The sequence below is a fragment of the Giraffa tippelskirchi genome, chromosome 8 (assembly GCF_054371585.1).
Source record: "Giraffa tippelskirchi isolate mGirTip1 chromosome 8, T2T-mGirTip1v1.2.pri, whole genome shotgun sequence".
Classification (NCBI taxonomy): Eukaryota; Metazoa; Chordata; class Mammalia; order Artiodactyla; family Giraffidae; genus Giraffa; species Giraffa tippelskirchi.
Genome location: NC_137282.1, coordinates 30,209,530 through 30,233,504, shown reverse-complemented (window position 1 = coordinate 30,233,504; position 23,975 = coordinate 30,209,530). Strand labels below are relative to the sequence as shown.

Here is a 23,975-nt window from a genome sequence, read left to right as displayed (position 1 = left end):
TAGATAGCAACACTATACAGTGTTTATATTTTAAACACACATACTACCCATATGATCCACATGCTAAGTACAGATTCTTACAAATTTTGGCTCTTTATTACATTTTACATTGATTTGTAATGTTAAAAAAAATGCCTGGGTTGGATTTTTTCTAATGTGTTGGCAATATGCAATCTTACCTCCTGTCTACTGCCCATGTGATTGATGTTAAATGTTGCGTTTAATGATGGGTGTGAGCATTTAATTAAATCATTTTTGAAAGATTACTAACAGGTACTCTCTTGGATACAGGAATGGCGATTGATAAAAATGGATTAATCTACTTTGTTGATGGAACAATGATCAGAAAAGTTGATCAGAATGGGATCATATCAACTCTCCTGGGCTCTAATGATCTGACTTCAGCCAGACCTTTAACCTGTGACACTAGCATGCACATCAGTCAGGTAGTGAAAACATCACCCCGAAATGCCTGATTTTCTTCTGAGTGACTTGATTTACAGTGTCCGTACACTGTGATAACACCATCCTAAACCACGTGTGTCATGGCGGCAGTCTTTGTGATAAAGCTCTTGCATTGATGTGTGTCTCCGAAGCTAATACAAAGTTATTTTCTTCTCCAGTTCTGCATTTGAAGAATTCAGTGAAATACAGGACAGTTATCACTAAGAAATGCTAATCATTTGTAATAAAATGCCATTAAAGCAGCAGCGTGCAGATATTCCAAGAAGAACAAAACCACTTAAATCTCTAAGCTTGTGATTGCATGAGGTCCTTAAGTAGTAGAGAGAACCCCCCTAAGATTAGTCCTCAGGGACTTCTGTTTAGAATTAGAAACTTTCCTATTGGCCTGATTGAAAACACAAGAGAACACTAATGTATTCATAACCTAGAAAGCCCCAGCATTTGGTGACTGTTACTGCTGAAAGGAACTGTGTTCATATCTCACTGGTATCTATTAACTCACTACTTAGAGGTTCATTTGCTACTTAGCTATAATCTGCAAAATCTTTCAGTGAACTGCATTTTTAAATAAAATGTTATTTCTTCCATTTGTCTCCACTCCAAATGTTTACATTTATTTCACTGTTTATGTTTTTAAAACAATTTTAAAACAGCTTATCAAATTAATGGTCATTTCCCTAAACGGTCTACTTTACTCTCCTGGCAAACGACCCACAGCAACTGACTAACCAGACCATTTTTTTTTTTTTTAACTCAGGTACGTCTGGAATGGCCCACTGACCTAGCCATTAACCCAATGGACAACTCCATTTATGTCCTGGATAATAATGTAGTTTTACAGATCACTGAGAACCGACAAGTGCGCATTGCCGCTGGGCGGCCCATGCATTGCCAGGTGCCGGGAGTGGAATATTCCGTGGGCAAGCACGCAGTGCAGACGACCCTGGAGTCAGCCACTGCCATTGCTGTCTCCTACAGCGGGGTCCTGTACATCACCGAAACCGACGAAAAGAAAATTAACCGGATTCGGCAAGTCACCACCAATGGGGAGATCTCCCTGGTCGCCGGGATACCGTCAGAGTGTGACTGCAAAAACGATGCCAACTGTGACTGCTACCAGAGCGGAGATGGCTACGCCAAAGATGCCAAACTGAGTGCTCCGTCCTCCCTTGCCGCTTCCCCAGATGGTACCCTGTACATCGCAGACCTGGGGAACATTCGGATCCGGGCAGTGTCAAAGAACAAGCCTTTACTTAACTCTATGAACTTCTATGAAGTGGCCTCTCCAACTGATCAAGAACTCTACATCTTTGACATCAATGGCACTCACCAGTATACTGTCAGTTTAGTCACTGGCGATTACCTGTACAACTTTAGCTACAGCAACGACAATGATATTACCGCTGTGACCGACAGTAACGGCAACACCCTTAGGATTAGACGGGACCCGAATCGCATGCCAGTCCGAGTGGTGTCTCCAGATAACCAAGTGATATGGTTGACCATAGGGACAAATGGATGTTTGAAAAGCATGACCGCTCAAGGACTAGAACTAGTTTTGTTTACTTACCATGGCAACAGCGGCCTTTTAGCCACTAAAAGCGATGAAACTGGATGGACAACATTTTTCGAGTAAGTATATCAAAATTCTACTGATTATAAAATATGGTGATATAATAATATATGTAAGATAATAACAGTATGATCCCTTTTCTGCTTTTTTTTTTCTGGTTTTTATTGAAGTAGAGTTGGTTTACAGTGTGTGTTTCAGGGCAAAGTGATTCAGTTATGTGTGTGTATATATATATATATTCCTTTTCAGATTCTTTTCCATTATAGGTTATTACAAGATACTGAATATAGTTCCCTGTACTATATAGTAGGTCCTTGTCGATCTGTTTTATATATAGTAGTGTGTATAATAATAGTATAATCTTAAGGGCAAGTGAGATCCAGGTTTTGCGGGGACCTGAAACTTCTATAAGTTGGGGATCTCTTTTTCTGGAGAAAAAAGACATAGAGTCAGGGCCTTGGAAGGGACCCAGGCAAGTGGGGAGCCCTAAAGCTTAAGTTTCATGACCATCAAAGTTGGTCTACCTCTGCTTAAAGATTAACATCTTGCTTCATACAGACCTAATATTATATTAGCAGCAAACTTTCATGGAAACATACTGCAGTCTTGGTTTTAGGCATAAACTTTTGGGGTTTATATTTACCCATGTGCTAAAGCTGGCTATGTTAGCTGTCACTGAAGGAAAACTTTTTTTTCCCCAAACTTCTAACTTTTCATTTTGTGTTGAGTAAGGGCTTCCTTGATAGCTCAGTTGGTAAAGAATCCACCTGCAATGCAGGAGATTCCCAGTTCAATTCCCAGTTCCTGGCCAGGAATATCTGCTAGAGAAGGAATAGGCTACCCACTCCAGTATTCCTGGGCTTCCCTTGTGACTCAGCTGGTAAAGAATCTGCCTGCAATTCAGGAGACCTGGGTTCGATCCCTGGGTTGGGAAGATCCCCTGGAAAAGGGAAGGGAAAGGCTACCTGCTCCAACATTCTGGCCTGGAGAATTCCATTGACTGTAGTCCATGCAGTCACAGAGTCAGACACGACTGAGCAACTGTCTCTCATTCACTCATAGCCGGTTAACAATGTTGTGGTAGTTTCAAGTGAACAGCGAAGGGACTCAGCCATATATATATATATATATATATATGTATCCATGCATGCATGCTAAGTCGGTTCAGTTGTGTTGGACTCTTTGCGACCCTATGGATTGTAGCCCACCAGGCTCATCCGTTCTACCCCAAATGGCCCTCCCATCCAGGCTGGCACATAACATTGAGCAGAGTTCCATGTGCTTGTACAGTAGGTCCTTGTTGGTTTTCCATTTTGAATGTAGCAGTGTGTGCATGACCTTCCCAAACTCCCTTGAAGGGAAACTTTAAAAACATTTACAATGAACTTGGGCTGATTCCATCAGTACCACATATAGAAAGGCTTAACTTTTTTTTAACTTTTTATTTTGTATTAACATTGTTGTGGTAGTATCAGGTGAACAGCAGAGGGATTCAGCCATACATATACATGTATTCATTCTCCCCCAAACACCCCTCCCATTCAGACTGAGCCAGGCTGAACTTCTTATAATTGGTTATTGGAGAATCTGAACTACACTTAAAAGAACCTTACCACTAAATGCAAATCAGAAATAGCTGGTCATTCTGGAAGCATATGAAAAAGTAAAAGGAGCATCCAGCCAGGCTATTCTACTAAATTTGTGGAGGAATGGCCCAGCCAGCGTGCTCTTTGAACAGTCACATTTCGTGGACTGTGTAAAATCACTTTCCATTACTTGTTCATTCCACTGACATTGCACAAAGCATAAGGGGAAATTAGACGTGCAGAGATGGCATGTTGACAAATGCAAAATAGTCCTGGAAATGAATATCGAGATCCTTAGTATGACTTCTACAATGAAATGCTGGAGCAAATATACTTTCTGTAGGAACACACCTCTAAAATTATAATAAAAGTCAGTAGAAAAAAATGATCCAATATACAAATATTTTCCATGCAACTTTTCTGGAATAGAACGTGCACATTAGGCTTAGTTCTCCTGTAGCTTGGATCGCTTTTCTTTTTTGACAGATTCCCTTTTAATAAAATGAATGTTCCCCAGCAGCCTGATGTTGTCAGAGGCACAAACCTTTTCAATTGAATTACATTAAAATTCTGTTCTTAACATTCCTTTTGCTCATTTTGGGATCGCAATAGGAAAGGAATAAATTGGAAGTTAATGGCAAGCACTTCCTTTGCACCGTTTTCAAAGTGATAGCAGGCTGTATTGCCAAAGACACGAAAGAAGAGTGCAGTACAAGTGCTCCCATCTGATGAGACTGGGCGGGAGAGCTGCTCTGATGATAAGATCTTCAGGAAATGATGGTGGCATTGGCAGGGTTTTGGTTTAGTTAAAAGCAGGGGGAAAAATAGAGAAATAAGTTTTTAGTACAGTCTAGGACTCAACCTCTGCTCTGTGGGCCATTTTTGAATGTGTTCTTATTTGTTCCTGGGAATTGACAATGCACAGAAGTTCGTCATGTGGGTCACATGACTGGACTTCTGCAACACATATACAGGCTCACTAATGGCCTAGGATGAGAAATGGGTATACTGCATTTGTGGAGTTCATGTGGGATAGGATAAACAAATTTGGAGGGACTTCCTTGGTAGTCCAGTGGTTAAGACTGCAGACTTCCAATGTAGGGGGTGTGTGGGTTCGATCCCCAGTCAGGAAACTAGCATCCCACATGCTGAGTGGCATGGTCAAAAAATAAATCCAAAGCAGTGTTTCTGTTAATTTTCCTCTAGAGGTTTACAGCAAAAACATGATTAAAACATTTTCAAGAAATATTTATGCACTCAGCAAAGCAGTGTATTACCATACAAGACAGGGGAAAAAACAGAGCACTTAACCTAAATAATTGAGAACCATTATATCAGAATGACAAAGGATTTTTTTCTTATATATAATTATAATAGTATAATCATAGCATAATTATATAGTCTTATCATTTAGCTGTGAATGAGGAAGGGCCCACCTTTTTAAGCACGAGAACTGTAAATCACATTTCTCCAATACTTTGAAGGATTCCTTGGTATTTGTCATTATTAGTGAGCTGGCAGATCCCAGAATCCTAGTTCATGTCTGTAATACTTCCCCTCATATTCTGATAGGACTGCAAGTCTAATTTAGACCTTATAAGGGTTGTAGTTGTTCAGCAGCTAAGTCGTGTCTGACTCTTTACAACTCCATGCGTACGCCAGGCTTCTCTGTCCTTCACTATCTCCCAGAGCTTGCTTAAATTCCCGTCCATTGGGTCAGTGATGCCATCCAACCATCTCATACTCTGTTGCCCCCTTCTTCTCCTTCCCCTAGTCTTTCCCAGCAGCAGGGTCTTTTCCAGTGAGTCGGCTCTTCACATCAGGTGGCCAAAATCTTGGAGCTTCAGCTTCAGCATCAGTCCTCCCAATCAATGTTCAGGGTTGATTTCTTTTAGGACTGACTGTTTTGATCTCCTTGCAATCCAAGGGACTCTCAAGAGTCTTCTTCAGCACCACGGTTCAGGAGCATCTGTTCTTCGGTTCTCAGCCTTCTTTATGGTCCAACTCTCACATCCATATATGACTACTGGAAAAAACATAGCTTTAACTATATAGACTTTTGTCGGCCAAGTGATGTCTCTGCTTTTTAATACACTGTCTTGGTTTGTCATAGTTTTTCTTCCAAGGAGCAAGCGTCTTTTAATTTCATGGCTGCAGTCACTGTCCACAGTGATTTTGGAGCCCAAGAAAATAAAAAACAAATGTCATTGTTTCCATATTCTCCCCATCTATTTACCATGAAGTGATGGGACCAGATGGCATGATCTTGATTTTTGAATGTTGAGTTTTAAGCCAGCTTTTCCACTCTCATCTTTCACCTTCATCAAGAGACTTTTTAGTTCCTCGTCACTTTCTGCCGCAAGGGTGGTATCATCTCCATATCTGAGGCTATTGATATTTCTTCCGGCAGCCTTGATTCCAGCTTGAGCTTCATCCAGCCCAGCATTTCACATGATGCACTCTGCATAGAATTTAAATAAGCAAAGTGACAATATACAACCTCGACATACCCCTCTCCCAATTTGGAAACAGTTCATTGTTCCATGTCCAGTTCTAACTGTGGTTACAGATGTGGTTGGTGAGCATTTATTTATGGAGAAGAGTCTGATCAGACCTAGAACTGGCTCTGCTGGAAGTGCATGCACGTGTGCTAAGTTGCTTTAGTGGCGTCCGACTCTTTGCAACCCCATGGACTCCTCTGTCCATGGGGTTTTCCAGGCAAAAATACTGGAGTAGTTTGCCATGCCCTCTTCCAGGGAATCTTATCGACCCAGGGATAGAACCCGCATGTCTTAAGTTGCCTGCATTGGCAGGCAGGTTCTTTACCACCAGTGCTACCTGGGAAGCCCTCCATTGGAAGAGTATCATGTAAATATTTGCTTTCTGAAATAGTTCAGACTTTTCCATACCAATAGTTAATGCTGAAAATATTAACACTTCGCACTTTTGTTGTTGATTTTTTTAAAATGTATTTACCTATTATTACGTATTTACTCTCTTGTTTTATAAAATAAGGACTTCCTCAGTTGACCTCATTATTAAATAATTAACAAAAAATTAAGACTCCATATTGACAGCACTTTCTTCTTAAGTGTTGGGGGTGAAGAGTTGAAAACAGAGAATGTTTCCCATGCAAATACTGTTAAAGTATATTGCTGCCCCTGATAGCAGGAAGAATGGCTCCAGGAAAATAAAACTCAATTCTAAACTTGAAATTCTTCACCAGTATAATAGAGTGACTTTCTGGGGTTCACAGGGAATTTCCAAAGCAAAAGAACTTTCATTTCAGAAACTGGAGGTACCGTCTTCTTCTAGGCAGCAGTTTCTCTCCATGTTATTTGTTCTTTTTGTATCCCTACCATGAGTCCTTAAAGAAGTGGTCAGTATTCTTAGACACACTACGGATGGCCTGGTAGGAAGACAACAGCAGGTGTGTCAGGTCATTGATAATCCAGCTCTGAGATCCGTGAATTAGACTAATATGTGTCATGAACAGAAGACTTCTTCACTGCTGATGAATAAACCCTCTTTCCTCAGACCCCCTCTTCTGTTGACTTGCTGTCCATCTAGCTTTGGGGTCCCCTTGTCTGATGACCCTGTGATAAGCCTGGTTACCCCTTCACTTAGTATTAGGGATTCTTCTATGCTGTTCTTCATATGATTTTCAAACAATTATCCCACGCTATGTTTCCTTAGCTGGAGTAATTCCAGGGAGACCCAAAAGATCTTACCTACTGGAAATGTATTATTTAAAAAGTTCATAGCCAGAGCAAGACCTCACTTCTTCCACTCGAATGCACACAAAAGCAGACGCAGTGTATTGAGTTGGGCAATAGGATAAATTATTTAATAGCTAATGGCATTTCACAGCTCTCTGCTTGCTTACCCCGTAACATACAAACCATGTGGGTGTATCTGGAGGCGCTCTGTCAGGTTAGAGAAGACAACGTGGGGAAAAAAACGCTGAGTTCTGGCTGATGTGTATATGCACACTGCTGAGCTGGGGGCAGTCTTCTGTCCTGGGACTTGGAATATTTGGAGCTTTATATACGAGGAGTTGACTCTGTGGTCTGTCATGAGTTCTATTCAGATTCAAGGAGCAAATAAATGAGTTTCCACTCTTACACGTTTATGTAGGTATATATGGGTCTCCGGCCTCTCATTCAGGTGCTTTATTGCCCCTCTTTCAAGCTTAGCAATTTCAGAATGAGCTTCTCAGTTCATTTCCTTATAATGAACGTAACTCTGTGCCCGTGCAGACCCACGGCTGCCACTGACATCAGTTCTGATCGTCCCGGAGAAGATGGAAAAGGGAATCTCAGAGGAGAGAGAGGCGATGTAAATAATACCTGGACTTCATGTCCAAAATAGTGTGCAGACAGCGCAGATAACCTAGGAAAACTTGCTGGTGATTATTCCAGATCAGGAAAGATGAATCCGGTCTCATTGACAGTGTTGTTGTTTGGTCGCTCAGTCGAGTCTGACTCTTTGTGACCCCATGGACTAGAGCACTCCAGGCTTCCCTGTCCTTCATCATCTCCCGGAGCTTGCTCAAACTCATCTCCATTGAGTCAGTGATACCATCCAACCATCTCATCCTCTGTCGTCCCCTTCTCCTCCTGCCTTCAATCTCTCCCAGCATCAGGGTCTCTTCCAGTGAGTCATCCCTTCACATCAGGTGACCAAAGTATTGGAGTTTCAGCTTCAGCATTAGTCCTTCCAGTGAATATTCAGGACTGATTTCCTTTAGGATTGACTGGTTTGATCTCCTTGCAGTCCAAGGGATTCTCAAGAGTCTTCTCCAACACCATAGTTCCAAAGCATCAATTCTTCAATGCTCAGCCTTCTTTATGGTCCAACTCTAGCCTCTATACATGACTAAGGGAAAAACCACAGCTTTGACTAGATGGACCTTTGTCAGCAAAGTAATGTCTCTGCTTTTAAATATGCTGTCTAGGTTGGTCATAGCTTTTCTTCCAAGGAGCAAGCGTCTTTTAATTTCATGGCTGCAGTCACTGTCCACAGTGATTTTGGAGCCCAAGAAAATAAAGTCTGTAAACTATTTCCATTGTTTCCCCATCTATTTGCCATGAAGTGATGGGACCAGATGCCATGATCTTGATTTTTGAATGTTGAGTTTTTTTTTTTTTAATAAATTTATTTATTTTAGTTGGGGGCTAATTACTTTACAATATTGTAGTGGTTTTTGCCATACATTGACATGAATCAGCCGTGGGTTTACATTTACATGTGTTCCCCATCTTAAACCGCCCTCCCACTTCCCTCCCCATCCCATCCCTCTGGGTCATCCCATTGCCCCAGCCCTGAGCATTTGTCTCATGCATTGAACCTGAAATGGTGTTCTGTTTCACATATGATAATAGACATGTTTCAATGCTATTCTCCCAGAACGTCCCACCCTCACCTTCTCCCTCAGAGTCCATAAGACTGTTCTATGCATCTGTGTCTCTTATTCTGTCTCGCATATAGGGTTATCGTTACCCTCTTTCAAATGTTGAGTTTTAAGCCAGTTTTTTCACTCTCCTCTTGCACTTTCATCAAGAGGCTCTTTAGTTCTTTGCTTTCTGCCATAAGGGAGGTGTCCTCTGCGTATCTGAGGTTACTGATATTTCTCCCAGCATTGACAGTGAACCATGTCTAAATAGCCAGACATCTGCGTCAGTCTGTATTCTCCTGATGTGTGTGTGTGTGTGTGTGTGTGTGTGTGTGTGTGTGTGTGTGTGTGAGACTGTAATAGCTCATGATGTTAGAAAAATTATAGAGCCATCTTCCTTGGAACAAACTGAGAGAATAACCTTTCCCCTGGTAGGCATCTGACATCCAACGCTAAAAACTCCAACACTGAAACCACGTTTCATTGCTATTTCTGCCCAAAACTGCATTAACAACAAAGTTGCCCACTTTACAAACATATCTCTAAAAATGGTACCCAATTCCTTTTCTTTATTTTCCTTTTTCTTGCCTTCCTCATGGAAAAAAGCATTTACTGCATTAAGTGTGATTTTAAGAGATTTAACCAGCAGATCACTTAAATTCATGGGGAAATGTTACGGTTGATTTCCATTTTTTGCTATTTTGTTTAATAATTTTACTTTAAATTTTTAACCAGTATGGTTAGCCCCAGGGACATCAGTAAAAAGAAAAAATAGAAAAGGAAAATGTGTAGACAATTGAATAATTGTACATTTTTGTACATTTCAAACATTAACCCTTTAAATCTTTGTACATTTCAAACATTAGATCTTTGTACATTTCAAACATTAACCCAAATGCTACTATGGCTACTAAGGCAATACTTTTTACTAATACTTGATTTAGTATTAGTCTTCTGCAGTCTAGTTTAAAGAAGTCATTCATTTTGTCCAGGTTTCAAAGCAGAAAGGGAAATGGAGAAATTGTGTGTTATTCAGATTATTTGAGAAAATCCCAGAAAAATTAAAAAACAGATTAATCTGTCAGACTTTTTTCAACCTATCTCACAACATATATAATAATAGGAAATGTTCCATATTTTCTCACTATAATTTGCAGTGTGTCGATAGTGGCAAGCCTACATTAACTCTTTTGGTGCGTTTTATCTAGGCAGTTAATGTTCAGTTGCTCCATAATGGTTCAGGTAAATGCAGTTTCTCAAAGTGTCGAATTCCTTCCTTAAACTAATTACATAGCTGTCTAAACTGGATGATCCGATAGCAACCTATCTGGGTGTGTCAGCAACTTCCCTTAAAGGGTGATTGTCAGATGATTTACTCTGAGACCAAGTTACATACTCCAGCCATTTTAAAGGGTTGTTTGATAACAGGGCAAGAAATCTACACAGTGACAACTAGTGAAAGGAAACTTTATTATTTTATAGTCCCAGAACTGAAGACGGACAGTTGTTTTCCAGAGATTGTCTGGCGTCTCTGACTCATTCCGAGGATATCAAAATAAAAGCAACCTCAGCTTCCCTCCCTCCTGGCTACTCTCACTTCTCAGCCTCCCAGAGGAGACCCCTTGCCTGGGTTCCAGGATCCTGGTTTTAGAATGTCTTGAGGCGTCAAAGCAAGCTAATATGGACACTGTTTCTTCTGTCCTCTGCCCCAGGGTTGGGGGAGGAGACCCAGGAAGGAGATAAGATGATTGGGAATATCATCTCTGGCTCCTCTTAGCATCCTTCATCTTAAAAACACACATACTTCCAGATTTCCTAGACCTCAGTTCATCCCAAAATTCAGCCAGTCTAGCGGTTCTTAAAGTTATTGTTGTTGTTGTTCAGTCGCTCAGTTGTGTCTGACTCTTTGCAACCCCGTGGACTGCAGCTTGCCAGCCTTCCCTGTCCTTCACTATCTCCCAGAGTTTGCTCAAACTCATGTTCATGGAGTCGATCATGCCATCGACTTAAAGTGAGACCCTCAGAGGTACGAAGCAAGGTGAGCAAGCCAAGGTGGGGTCTTCCAGGCCAGAGTCAAACATTTACTCAGGAGGCAGAGCATGGCAGGCTTTAGAAAGAACATGCAGCTCATAATAACAGGAGCATAGAGTATGTGTGGAAGTAGGAAGATGAGTAGAGGGAGATCATAGTTCTGATTCAGCAGGGCTTATGCTGACCACCTGGCGATCCCCGTTAGACAGGGCTCCCATAAAGGAGTTTTCCCCAAGGAAGCACAGTGCTCCATCTGACAACCTAAGGATGGGCTGAATGTAGAAAAGCAGGAGGCTGAATAAAGGGGGAGAGGGGAGTTAGAAGACAGTAAATCTAATTGAGCGGTGAAGGTCTGACCCACAGTTGGGCACGGAAATTTCGGAGAAAGAGATAGGTTAGTCATCAGGAAATGAAATACAGCTTGAGGACTTAATGCACAAGGGGAGGGAAAAGAAAGTCCACTAACCTAGTGCCCAAGTGGGTAGGAAATACAGGGAAGATGAGCTCTGATTTGGAGATTATGATTTGAGGGACCATTGTCCAACCCTTCATGCAGTCAAAAATGGCTGGTGAGAACTCAGGGTGAGGGATATCCCAGGTGGTCCCATGACTGGGACCCCGAGCTCCCAATGTAGGGGGCCCGGGTTTGATCCCGGGTCAGGGAACTAGGTCCTGCATGCTCCAACTAAGACCCAGTTCAGCCAACTAAGTAAAAAAGAAAAGGAACTCTGAGTGAGGCAGTTCTAGAGATGTGGGCGTGGGGGCTGTGGGAAAAATAGAGCCATGAGTGTGAATGAAATCCCACTGGGAAGATCTGGTGAGGGAGGAAAAAGTGTAATATATGAATTTACGACATGATCCTCTTAGCACTTGAGACAAAATTCATTTGAAATAGTATCTTTTGGTGTTTTTCTTATCTTGCATCTTCCCTGTTATTTTTGGCAATATGCATATAGGTAGGTAGCAGACAATTAAGTACCAGACGAACCCATGATTTAGAAGATAGTTGATTGTTCTGCTTCTCGTGATGATGGAAGCATTTTGCATTTTCTCTTCAAAACCTGATTTTTTGAGGATTGCTCACCAACAACATTTGCTCTTGAATCCAAAGAAATTATCATTTGCCTGTGAGATCATTGGTAAAATATATAAAGGTTCATTCCCAGAATACTGAAATGTGAATTCTTCAGGATGTGCGTGTTATAAATCACATGATGGCTGTTAGGATTCAGTCCACCACGAGAAGTTTAAATCAGGTTCTGTTTTTGCTGTTTGCCCATGTCCTTCATCAGAAATGCAGATCCAGGAATGATTTGTATATATGCTTTTGTTATAAGGTTGGTAATTTTGCTCTCCTTTACTGCAGTGACAGAGAAGTTATTACAGATTAGCGTTGTGAAAAAAGAATTGCCATACAGATGGCAAGGCTGGGGGAAGTTTTTGTTTGGTTTTGTTTTACTGGCTGTTAAATGATGAAAGGAAATTGAAACCAAAGGAACTCTGATAGATGGGAGGAAAAAATTCTCCCTCTGTGTCATGGGGACAGTGGAAAAGAAAGGTTGATTAAGTCTTTCTTGGGAGTCTTTACTGTGACTGGTGGCTCAGAATTTTGAGCAAGTGGCAAAGAATCCGCCTGCAAAGCAGGAGATGCAGGTTTGATCCCTGGGTCAGGAAGATCCCCTGGAGGAGGGCATGGCTACCCACTTCAGTATTCTTGTCTGGAGAATCCCACGAACAGAGGAGTCTGACGGGCTACAGTCCATAGGGTGGCAAAGAGTCAGACATGACTGAAGCATCTTAGCACACTCGCATGGGGCTTCATGCCATGGGCATTCAGGATCTTAGTTCCCTGACCAGGGATTGAACCCTTGCCCCTTGCATTGGAAGCACAGAGGTTTCCAATGCAGATTAGATTACCTCTGGATTACCAGGGAAGTTGCCCCCCACCACACACACACACACTTTTTTTTTTGCTGTTGAATTTTTTCTAAGTTTTTGAGAACTTTGTTTCCACCTGAATGTATTTGCAGTATTAACAGTCTATGGATCTTAGTTGGTGACAGTTTTAGTCAATGTTTGTCTCAGCTGAGGAACCGCTAGGGATGTTTGAGCAGAGAAGTGTTACCCTTGGGAGCAGGGGCATGGCATGGCTTAGAAGATGGATTTGGTAGCCATGAATGTGGGGAGAGGCAGCAAAACCAACTTTTGCAATCTAGGGCAGCTGTCGGAGTGGAGATACGTGCGAGACACTATGAAGGCAAAGAAAAGTGTCAGGAACTTCTCATCTGTAAGGGGGTACGAGACAGAGGATTTCACATCAGGATGGAAATCAGCATTTTCAACTGAGATGGTCTGAGCCTCTGGCTTTCCAGGGCATTTGTCGAGAATCCTGCTGTTAAGGAAACGTAAAAAGAGATTTAAAAATATACCACAAAGGCTAAAACAGCAAGCCTAGGCAAAAACGCAATCAGAATTAAAGATGAACAAATAGAGAAACCTCAACGTGGGGCAGCCCATCAGTGAAGGAGCAGAAGGTCACAGAGAGCCTGAGGGAGTTTGTCTTTTCCAGTGAGGGGCCGTTGTCAAGAGGGGTCAACCGGGAGCAAAAAGGAATGTGCTGTGTGATGAATCTGAAGCTACCAGGTTGAGGCCAAATGAGTGGAAGGGGTGCGGGGCATGAAAGTGATGTTCCAGTCAGATTCCCTGGAGCCTGTAGCGTTGTGAATTCAAAAGCTCATAAAAAGAAAACCATGTCTCAAATCTACAAGCTAGGCAGGCTAGCTCACGAGCAAGGCCAGGCAACATTCCGAAGAGCCACAACTCTGCACAGGGGCAGAGACTGTGTCCAGAGGTGTGTATTTGATGAGAAGGCCCCGTTAGATCCTGGGATCAAAGCTTTTCAGAGGACGGCCGGACATCGGCTGTTGCCTTGGTTTTCTGCTTTTGCTAAAGATGGGATCACCTGCCCTGTCTGACAGGCATCTCATTCTCCTTCCCTCCCTTATCCAGTGTCCCCTGGTAATTCTAATGTCTGCCATCCATCTTGTTTCACTTCTGTTGTCCTAGCTGCGAATCCGTGCAAAAGTTCTCACGGATCCACAGTGAAATGGGAAAAAAATACATAATGAGGGAGAGAATGTGTTCATAAAGCTTTACTTTTTCCTTGTCAAGAATGGTCTCCCCCTGAAGTTAGGTCGTTTCTCCCTGCGGCGTAGCTAAATGGCCTTTCTTTATGAAAGGATGCTGGTAACAGGTGAGGAATTTTCAAAACTCTCTGTTGATCCCCAATCTTATTTTTTTGTCTTGGTTTGTGAAATCGGCGAGTTCCCTGCGTGACCTGTCACCCCACCCCGGGCTCCTTTAAGTTTGATTAAAGCCTTTCTTCTCCTAAAAACCTTCATCACAGTCCCCAGTGGTGACCCCTGTCCAGGGCTTCCCTCCATCATACCTGGACCCTCTGCTTCAGCAGGCTCTTCCACGCCCTGACTTCAGAGCCTGTCCTTCTTCACTCCTCCGCACCCTCTCCCTGGCTGTTTCTTGGCTGGTCTGTGTCCCGTGCCTTCCTTATCTTCCCGTCGAAATCCGCGTCTATTTCAAGGCCCAGCATAGGTCCCCACCTTGACGTGACCCTTGCCTGCCACTCCACACGACCTTGCGCTGTAACTTGCCTACAAGCTTATTCAGAGACCGGTAGGTGACCAGTGGGGTAGATGCTCTAAGAGTCCTTCAGGAAATAGCGGCTTCCCTGGCCGGCCCCGTGTGAGTCTTTCAGCCCTCTGAGTGCCTTACTTTTTTATGTGCAGCCCCTCATCTGAAAGCACAAACTCAGGACTTCCAGGGCTACACTGTGGAGGTGGGCCACTAAGATGCCAGCTTAACCCTCTGTCATTCTAACCACACTGCCTACAAAGGCTACTTGTGGCTCTATTTCCCAAAGAACCAGAGGCAAACAGGTGAGCGTCTGAGCGCACAGTGCCCCGTGCTCGAAGGCGGCGCGCTCAGCATCCTGTGATAGGAAATGCCTGCCCAGCAGGACGGAGACCACAGGGTTGGCCAGTGAAAGAGCAGTGGCAAGGATGGGAGAAATGCTTTGCACAGGAGAAAGGTGACGGGCCCGCTGTAGATTGAATGGAGCTAGAAAACGTAAACCAGCAAAGGGGACGGAAAAGGGCAGGTGAGTGACAGCAGCGGGAATGAATCAGCGGAGTGCTGGCAGGCAGCATCACCTATATGAAGCTATCATTCTCCACTCTAAGTCAAGCATTGTGATTTACAGAAGGGCGTGGGGACCTGGGTCCAGCGCTTGGAAGCTCCAGGCATGGGCCTGTCGTGAGATGCAGAGAGAGCCCTGATCAGATCACCCAACCACATCAGATTTTCATTTGTCCATCTGTAAAATGGGAAGGGAGGCAAGGGCTGATAAAGTACTGATTTGCCTTTTATATAGGAGCATGCAAAAGGATGTCAGTTTCTCTTTAAAATTTTTCTATGGCTTTTTTCTTTCCGTTTTATTGACACATAATGGACAGACAGCACTGTTTAAGGTATACAGCACAGTGATTTGACTTAGGTAAGTCATGAAATGAGTTTGGTGAACATTCATCATCTCTTATAGATAAAACATTAAAGAAAATAGAAAAATTTTTGCTTGTGATGTGAACCCTTGAGATGTACTCTCTTAACAACTTTTATGTATATAACATACAGCAGTTTAATTATTGGAGAAGGAAATGACAACCCACTCCAGTATTCTTGCTTAGGAAATCCCATGGACAGAGGAGCCTGGCAGGCCACGGGGTCGCAAAAGAGTCAGACATGACTTAGCAACTAAACAACAACAACAGTGTTAATTGTATTTATCTGGTTGTACATTGCATCCCTGGTACTTATTTACCTTAGGGTGTTAATTTCTGTAAAAACACAGTAACTTTTTCTCCATCTTATCCTGTGAGAAATATAAAGCAATGCAAGAATTATGTCCTGGTTAACATTGCACTTTAGGCTGGTATGGTCAGTAATTCTATAAACCTAGGCTTGTTTGTTTCTTTAAAAGTAATAATGTCGTCAAAAAAAAAGTAATGACAGCAATAAGCCCTGTTGAGTTTCTTTCATTGATGCCTTAATCTGCTAGGGGCATTTGGGTTGCTGGGAAGAGAAGGAGTCTCCTTTTTTATTTCAGCTCTGCCTTTTGTGGGTCCAAACAATGATTACACTTAATGGTGCATTTTCTTTCTCTCTGTCTCTCCATTGACCGCCTCCTCTCCTGAGTGCCGGTTCCTGCCGCTGGCAAAGCAGCAAGGCGGATTGTCAGATCAAGTCAGTCAAACCTCTGATCTGACTGATACTGTCCCCACCGTGACATTGTCCTTGCTGAATTCTCTCCCTCAAATACCTAGATGCTGCTCCTAATTCCCAACTACATTTCTCTAAGTGACACTATCAAAGTCTGCTATCCTTTTATTCCAAAATAACATTTAGTACTTTTTATTCCACCCCCATCTCCTTGTTGCCCCATGTTTATACCTTTTACTATTGTATCTTCACTTTTCCCCTTTCCTTGTGATTTCTGTCTTTCACTATTAAGAGTCTTTCATCTCCTAGTTCTGCATCCAGACTTATTTTCAGTAGGACATGGTTCAGCACTCCATTTCTTAGATCTTTTGTAATGAAGCAACTTTAGTGTAAATATGAAATCTTGTCTTAAATGCATTTTTGTCCCAGGGAAGTCCCTGTTTTCTCATTCAATATTTGCTCCCCCCCTTTCTTTAAAGCACATTGTCATTTTTGAAATTTTCTCTGGTGCTGCCACCAGTAGAAAAATCACATCCCAAAATCAATATGTTAGTAAAATGTTATATCTCTAATGCATGGTTATGATTATAGGATAGCTTTTTAAGGTACATCCTAACATTTAAATTGTAAGTTCCTCCTTATATACTAACTCTTTCTTAGCATATATATAATAAATAGTCATTAAATGTCCAGAAGTATTATATCTCATTTCAGTAAACATAATAAATCATCATTCAAAACACCACCATTCCTGTAATGTCAGTATAGACTAGATTATCACCACTCCCGCCAACATTTAAGTCCCAGTGAACATTTAAGTCCCAGTGTACCATTATGAAGTATGTCAATCATTGAGAAATAAAATCTTTTTAAAAGTCTTTATTATACTAATTTGTTGAAGATGTCTCAAGATACTGAAGGAATATCTTTACATATGCAAATACATAACATGAATGTATATATACTGTTTTACAAAGTTATAGATATATTTTTTTCATATCGCACTGCCATAGAGGGCATAAGTTAGTAAAACCTTCAAGCAGGATATAACAGCAATTAAATCTACTTTGTAGAAAATATGGAGGAATACTAAGAAATTTAATATCACCAAACATGTTCCCTTTGAAACAGCAAATTAGATGTGCAGGAGGATTTTGGTCACACTTCAAAGAAAAATGTGCTGAGGTGGAGAGCTGTTTACTCTCCCTCTCACCGGCATGGCTTTTCTATGTTAAACAGGCTTCTGATGACTTCAAAGCATGTTTGAAGTCCTCACTCAGCACAGCTCCTGCACAAAGACAAATATGCTTCGAAACGTGTGCAGCCTGTATTGCCGCCAACTCTCGTATAAGTAAGAAGAATCTGCAGTTGCCTGTTTACCACCCAGTTCATTCCTCTCTTATTCAGCTACGACAGCGAAGGTCGTCTGACGAATGTGACATTTCCAACTGGCGTGGTCACCAACCTTCATGGAGACATGGACAAGGCGATCACAGTGGACATCGAGTCATCCAGCCGAGAAGAAGATGTCAGCATCACTTCAAACCTGTCCTCCATTGACTCGTTCTACACCATGGTTCAAGGTAAGCATGAAAGCATAGCTTTCAACGGACCTGTTTAAAACACCACTGGCACAGAAGTAGCATGTGGCCATCCCCCTCCCTCCACGCGCTTTTTCTAAGATGAACTTAGGAAAGGGAAGGTGGAAATGTAAACCTCTAGAGATAAGGATGAGAAGCCTCATATGTACATGTAATGTTTTTTATAGTGACATAAGGGCTTCCCAGGTGGAACGATGGTAAGAACCCACCTGCCAATGCAGGGATGCAAGAGACCCAGGTTCGATTCCTGGGTCGGGAAGATCCCCTGGAGAAGGAAATGGCTACCCACCCTAGTATTCTTGCCTGGAAAAACCCGTGGACAGAGGAGCCTGGTGGGCTACAGTCAGTCCAGTCCAGTTCAGTTCAGTCGCTCAGTCGTGTCCAACTCTTTGCGACCCCATGGACTGCAGCACGCCAGGCATCCCTGTCCATCACCAACTCCCGGAGTTTACTCAAACTCATGTCCATCGAGTCGGTGATGCCATCCAACCATCTCATCCTCTGTCATCCCCTTCTCCTCCTACCCGCAGTCTTTCCCAGCATCAGGGTCTTTTCAAATGAGTCAGCTCTTCGCATCAGGTGGCCAAAGTATTGGAGTTTCAGCTTCAACATCAGTCCTTCCCATGAACACCCAGGACTGGTCTCCTTTAGGACGGATTGATTGGATCTCCTTGCAGCCTAAGGGACTCTCAAGAGTCTTCTCCAACACCACAGTTCAAAAGCATCAATTCTTCGGTGCTCAGCTTTCTTTACAGTCCAACTCTCACATTCAAACATGACTACTGGAAAAACCATAGCCTTGACTAGACAGACCTTTGTTGGCAAAGTAATATCTCTGCTTTTTAATATGCTGTCTAGGTTGGTCATGACTTTCCTTCCAAAGAGTAGGCATCTTTTAATTCCATGGCTGCAGTCACCATCTGCAGTGATTCTGGAGCCCAAAAAAATAAAGCCAGCCACGTTTCCACTGTTCCCCATCTGTTTGCCATGAAGTGATGGGACCAGATGCCATGATCTTAGTTTTCTGAATGTTGAGCTTTAAGCCAACTTTTTCACTCTCCTCTTTCACTTTCATCAAGAGGCTCTTTAGTTCTTCTTCACTTTCTGCCATAAGGGTGGTGTCATCCGCATATCTGAGGTTATTGATATTTCTCCCGGCAATCTTGATTCCAGCTTGTGTTTCTTCCAGCCCCGCGTTTCTCATGATGTACTCTGCGTATAAGTTAAATAAGCAGGGTGACAATATACAGCCTTGACGTACTCCTTTTCCTATTTGGAACCAGTCTGTTGTTCCATGTCCAGTTGTAACTGTTGCTTCCTGACCTGCATACAGGTTTCTCAAGAGATAGGTCAGATGGTCTGGTATTCCCATCTCTTTCAGAATTTCCACAGTTTATTGTGATCCACACAGTCAAAGGCTTTGGCATAGTCAATAAAGCAGAAATAGATGTTTTTCTGGAACTCTCTTGCTTTTTTGATGATCCAGTGGATGTTGGCAATTTGATCTCTGGTTTCTCTGCCTTTTCTAAAACCAGCTTGAACATCTGGAAGTTCACGGTTCACGTATTGCTGAAGCCTGGCTTGGAGAATTTTGAGCATTATTTTGCTAGCGTGTGAGATGAATGCAGTTGTGCAGTAGTTTGAGCATTTTTTGGCATTGCCTTTCTTTGGGATTGGAATGAAAACTGACCTTTTCCAGTCCTGTGGCCACTGCTGAGTTTTCCAGATTTGCTGGCATGTTGAGTGCAGCACTTTCACAGCATCATCTTTTAGGATCTGAAATAGCTCAACTGGAGTTCCATCACCTCCACCAGCTTTGCTCTTAGTGATGCTTCCTAAGGCCCACTTGACTTCACATTCCAGGATGTCTGGCTCTAGGTGAGTGATCACACCATCGTGATTATCTGGGTCATGAAGATCTTTTTTGTACAGTTCTTCTGTGTATTCTTGCCACCTCTTCTTAATATCTTCTGCTTCTGTTAGGTCCATACCATTTCTGTCCTTTATTGAGCCCATCTTTGCATGAAATGTTCCCTTGGTATCTCTAATTTTTCTTGAAGAGATCTCTAGTCTTTCCCATTCTGTTGTTTTCCTCTATTTCTTTGCACTGATATCCGAAGAAGGCTTTCTTATCTCTCCTTGCTATTCTTTGGAACTCTGCATTCAAATGAGTATATCTTTCCTTTTCTCGTCTCTTCTTTTCCCAGCTATTTGTAAGGCCTCCTCAAACAGCCATTTTGCTTTTTTGCATTTCTTTTTCTTGGGGATGGTCTTGCTCCCTGTCTCCTATACAATGTCACAAACCTCCATCCGTAGTTCATCAGGCACTCTATCAGATCTAGTCCCTTAAATCTATTTGTCACTTCCACTGTATAGTCATAAGGGATTTGATTTAGGTCATACCTGAAGTTGTAGTGGTTTTTCCCACTTTCTTCAATTTAACTCTGAATTTGGCAATAAGGAGTTCATGATCTGAGCCACAGTCAGCTCCTGGTCTTGTTTTTTCTGACTGTATAGAGCTTCTCCATCTTTGGCTGCAAAGAATATAATCAATCTGATTTCGGTGTTGACCATCTGGTGATGTCCACGTGTAGAGTCTTCTCTTGTGTTGTTGGAATAGGGTGTTTGCTATTACCAGTGCGTTCTCGTGGCAAAATTCTATTAGCCTTTGCCCTGCTTCATTCTGTACTCCAAGCCCAAATTTGCCTGTTACTCCAGGTGTTTCTTGACTTCCTACTTTTGCATTCCAGTCCACCCCATCTTTTTTGGGTGTTAGTTCTAGAAGGTCTTGTAGGTCTTCACAGAACCGTTCAACTTCTTCAGCGTTACTGGTCGGGGCATAGACTTGGATTACTGTGATATTCAATGGTTTGCCATTCTGTTGTTTTTGAGATTGCATCCAAGTACCGCATTTTGGACTCTTTTGTTGACCATGATGGCTACTCCATTTCTTCTAAGGGATTCCTGCCCACAGTAGTAGATATAATGGTCATCTGAGTTAAATTCACCCATTTCAGTCCATTTTAGTTTACTGATTCCTAGAATGTCATTCACTCTTGCCATCTTCTTTTTGACCACTTCCAATTTGCCTTGATTCATGGACCTAACATTCCAGGTTCCTATGCAATATTGCTCTGTACAGCATTGGACCTTGGTTCTACCACCAGTCACATCCACAACTGGGTGTTGTTTTTGCTTTGGCTCCATCCACAGCCTTGTCTAACTCAATGAAACTAAGCCATGCCATGTAGGGCCACCCAAGACGGACGCATCATGGTGGAGAGGTCTGACAGAATGTGGTCCACTGGAGAAGGGAATGGCAACCCACTCCAGTATTCTTACCTGGAGACTCCCATGGACAGAGGAGCCTGGCGGGCTCCAGTCCATGGGATCACAGAGTCAGACACCACTGAGCGACTAACACTTATCACTTCCATGTAGGCATAAGCATCCAATATCTCCATGATAGAGCCTCCCACCATATTCCTTTTTGATGTAATCTTCAGGAAGCCCATTTACAATGATCACTGCAACTGTGAGGTCATTGCTCTAAGACTAATTGCTAAATCTGAGTTACACTTCAGATTATAGCTAGATTTACTTCCAGCTTGGAAAGATTCCCCTGGAGAAGGAAATGGCAACCCACTCCAGTATCCTTGCCTGGGAAGTCTCATGGACAGAGGAGCCTGGTGGGCTGTAGTCCATGGGGTCACAAAGAGTTGGGCACGACTCAGTGACTAACACATTTACATAATATTTTATAGATTTGTGTTGTTGCTGCTTTTTCTTTAGCCACACCTCCTGGCTTGTAGGATCTTACTTCCTCCACCAGGGATCAAACCCAGGCCCCTTGCAATGGAAACACAGAGTCCTAACCACTGGACCAGCAGGGAGTTTGAGTTAAATTTCTTTGACTCTTTTTTTTGTTTGTTTAACCAGTTCTGTCAGGTAATCTCTACAGTCATCTAAATTTACTGTTGCTTGAATTTATTGCTTCCCCAAATAGTCCTATATTATTAAAATTCTTCAGTTAAGTCCATAACCTACAATATGAGAGGGTGTTTTGTACAAAATATAAGGTGACTGCCTTTTTTAAAGTCAGTTTCAGGGGGAAATAGCTCCTTATATATTTTTGGTGTGGAAAGTATAGATATTAAATCTTTTCAAAATATCTTTAACAAATGGAGTCCAGTCAGTGTTTTAGACATGCTTATCATTTCTAACCCCACAACCAACCAAGTGTTCAATCCACACCTATAGTTCATGTTTTCTGCCTTTTTTTTTTTTTCTAGATCAGTTAAGGAACAGCTACCAGATTGGTTATGACGGCTCCCTTCGCATCATCTATGCCAGTGGTCTGGACTCACACTACCAGACCGAGCCCCATGTTCTGGCCGGCACCGCTAACCCAACAGTTGCCAAAAGAAATATGACTCTGCCTGGCGAAAACGGTCAGAATTTGGTGGAATGGCGATTCCGGAAAGAGCAGGCTCAAGGCAAAGTCAATGTCTTCGGTCGAAAGCTCAGGGTAAGTCAGCGTCAGAGGGCGGTGATGGCCGGCAGGTCCTCCACATCGTTCTACGGCCTGTCCACGAGGGCGGGCCTGGGACTCACCTGCTCGTGCTCAGGGGAACACCCTACCTGAGACCGAGACTTCCAGCCAGCCCGCAAGCCATCAGATTGCTCATAGTAAAAGCCAACTAATTGAGAAAAGGGTTCTCTCAATATAGCTTTGATTAAAAATCCATTCTTTCCTAGGAAATTAGGATTTTGCATGTAAAAATGTGTGAGTCATTCAGTCATGTCCAACTCTTTGTGACCTGATGAACTGTAGCCCACCAGGCTCCTCTGTCCATGAGATTCTCTAGGCCAGGATTTGGAGTGGGTCATCGTTTCCTTCTCCAGGGGATCTTCCCAACCCAGGGATTGAACCCAGGTCTCCCTTCATTGCAGGCAGATTCTTTACCATCTGAGCCACCAGGGAAGCTTTTGCATGTAGGACAATCCCAAATAGGCTAGATGACAACTGATCCTTGTTTTACTAGTATTACCTTAATTATCTTATCCCTTTCCTTCACCCACTCAGGAGAGGTGACTTCATAATGGCATAGGGATGAGTAAGCATTGGCTGAAACTTTGCAAGTATTCCAAACTCTAAATATGTATATTGAAAGACAGGGGCTGGCCTTTGGAAGATGGAGTCTGCCTTTGCATTCTCATTTTAAGTACAGTGTAGGCTTGGGACTTCTTCAGTGGTAGAGAGGTTGGGACTTTGCCTTCCAATGTAGGGGATGTGGGTTCTATCCCTGGTCAGATGGCTAAAATCCCACATGCCTTGTGGTCTAAAAACCAAAACATAAAAACAGAAGCAACATTGTAACAAAAATTCAATACACTTTAAAAATGGTCCACATCAAAAAAAAAAAAAAGTATAATGTGGGCACACAGGAGATGACCAGTGTCAGAACCTACCTCCTCGCTACTGATGAAAAACCCAGACTTACCTTGTTTTTTTATATTTATTTTTGACTGTGCTGGATCATTGTTGCTGCGCAGGCTTTTCTCTAGTCGAAGTGCACAGACGTCCACCACAGTGGCTTTTCCTGTTGCAGAGCACGGTTTCTAAGGCGTTCAGGCTTTAGCAGTGGCGGCATTGGCTCAGTAGTTGTGGTGCAGGGTTTCGTTGCTCCGAGACATGTGGGATCTTCCCGGATCAGGGATCGAACCCATGTCCCCTGCATTGGCAAGGACATTCTGAACCATACAGCTACCAGGGAAGCCCCAGAATTCCCTTATTTTTATGAGACACATGATGACATTGCTGATTGCTAGTGTGAATTGATCTTGGCAAAATGTTCTCTGTGTTGCCTTGTTAGGTGTTTTTATTCCTCTTTTTCATGCTGTGGGCCAGATACAACTAGAAAGCAAGCTGTGATTTACGACAGCTGTTTAGTAAAGACAACATAAAGGACTAAAATACAGGCTACAAGGAACCCCCTTCAGGCCACTATAAACTGAACCTGCTTCATTCT

General features: G+C 42.6%; 1 protein-coding gene and 1 long non-coding RNA gene across 5 annotated transcripts in view; one reads left to right on the top strand and one right to left on the bottom strand.

The window, feature by feature from the left end:
* Positions 1-23,975, top strand: part of TENM3 (teneurin transmembrane protein 3) — a 1,016,736-nt gene that overhangs the window by 963,280 nt on the left and 29,481 nt on the right. For all 4 annotated transcript variants that reach the window (XM_081521959.1, XM_081521963.1, XM_081521962.1 and 1 more), the window contains 4 exons: positions 292-446; positions 1,223-2,097; positions 17,750-17,925; positions 22,236-22,471. In XM_081521959.1, coding sequence (XP_081378085.1) covers positions 292-446; positions 1,223-2,097; positions 17,750-17,925; positions 22,236-22,471 — 1,442 coding nt within the window. The remainder of the gene's footprint in view (positions 1-291; positions 447-1,222; positions 2,098-17,749; positions 17,926-22,235; positions 22,472-23,975) is intronic.
* LOC145518161 (uncharacterized) overlaps positions 22,219-23,975 on the bottom strand; it is a 38,405-nt gene continuing 36,648 nt past the window's right edge. Inside the window, exons 3-4 of the long non-coding RNA XR_014062663.1 lie at positions 23,448-23,678; positions 22,219-23,285 (exon numbers count right to left, since the gene is read on the bottom strand). This is a non-coding gene — a long non-coding RNA (uncharacterized LOC145518161). The remainder of the gene's footprint in view (positions 23,286-23,447; positions 23,679-23,975) is intronic.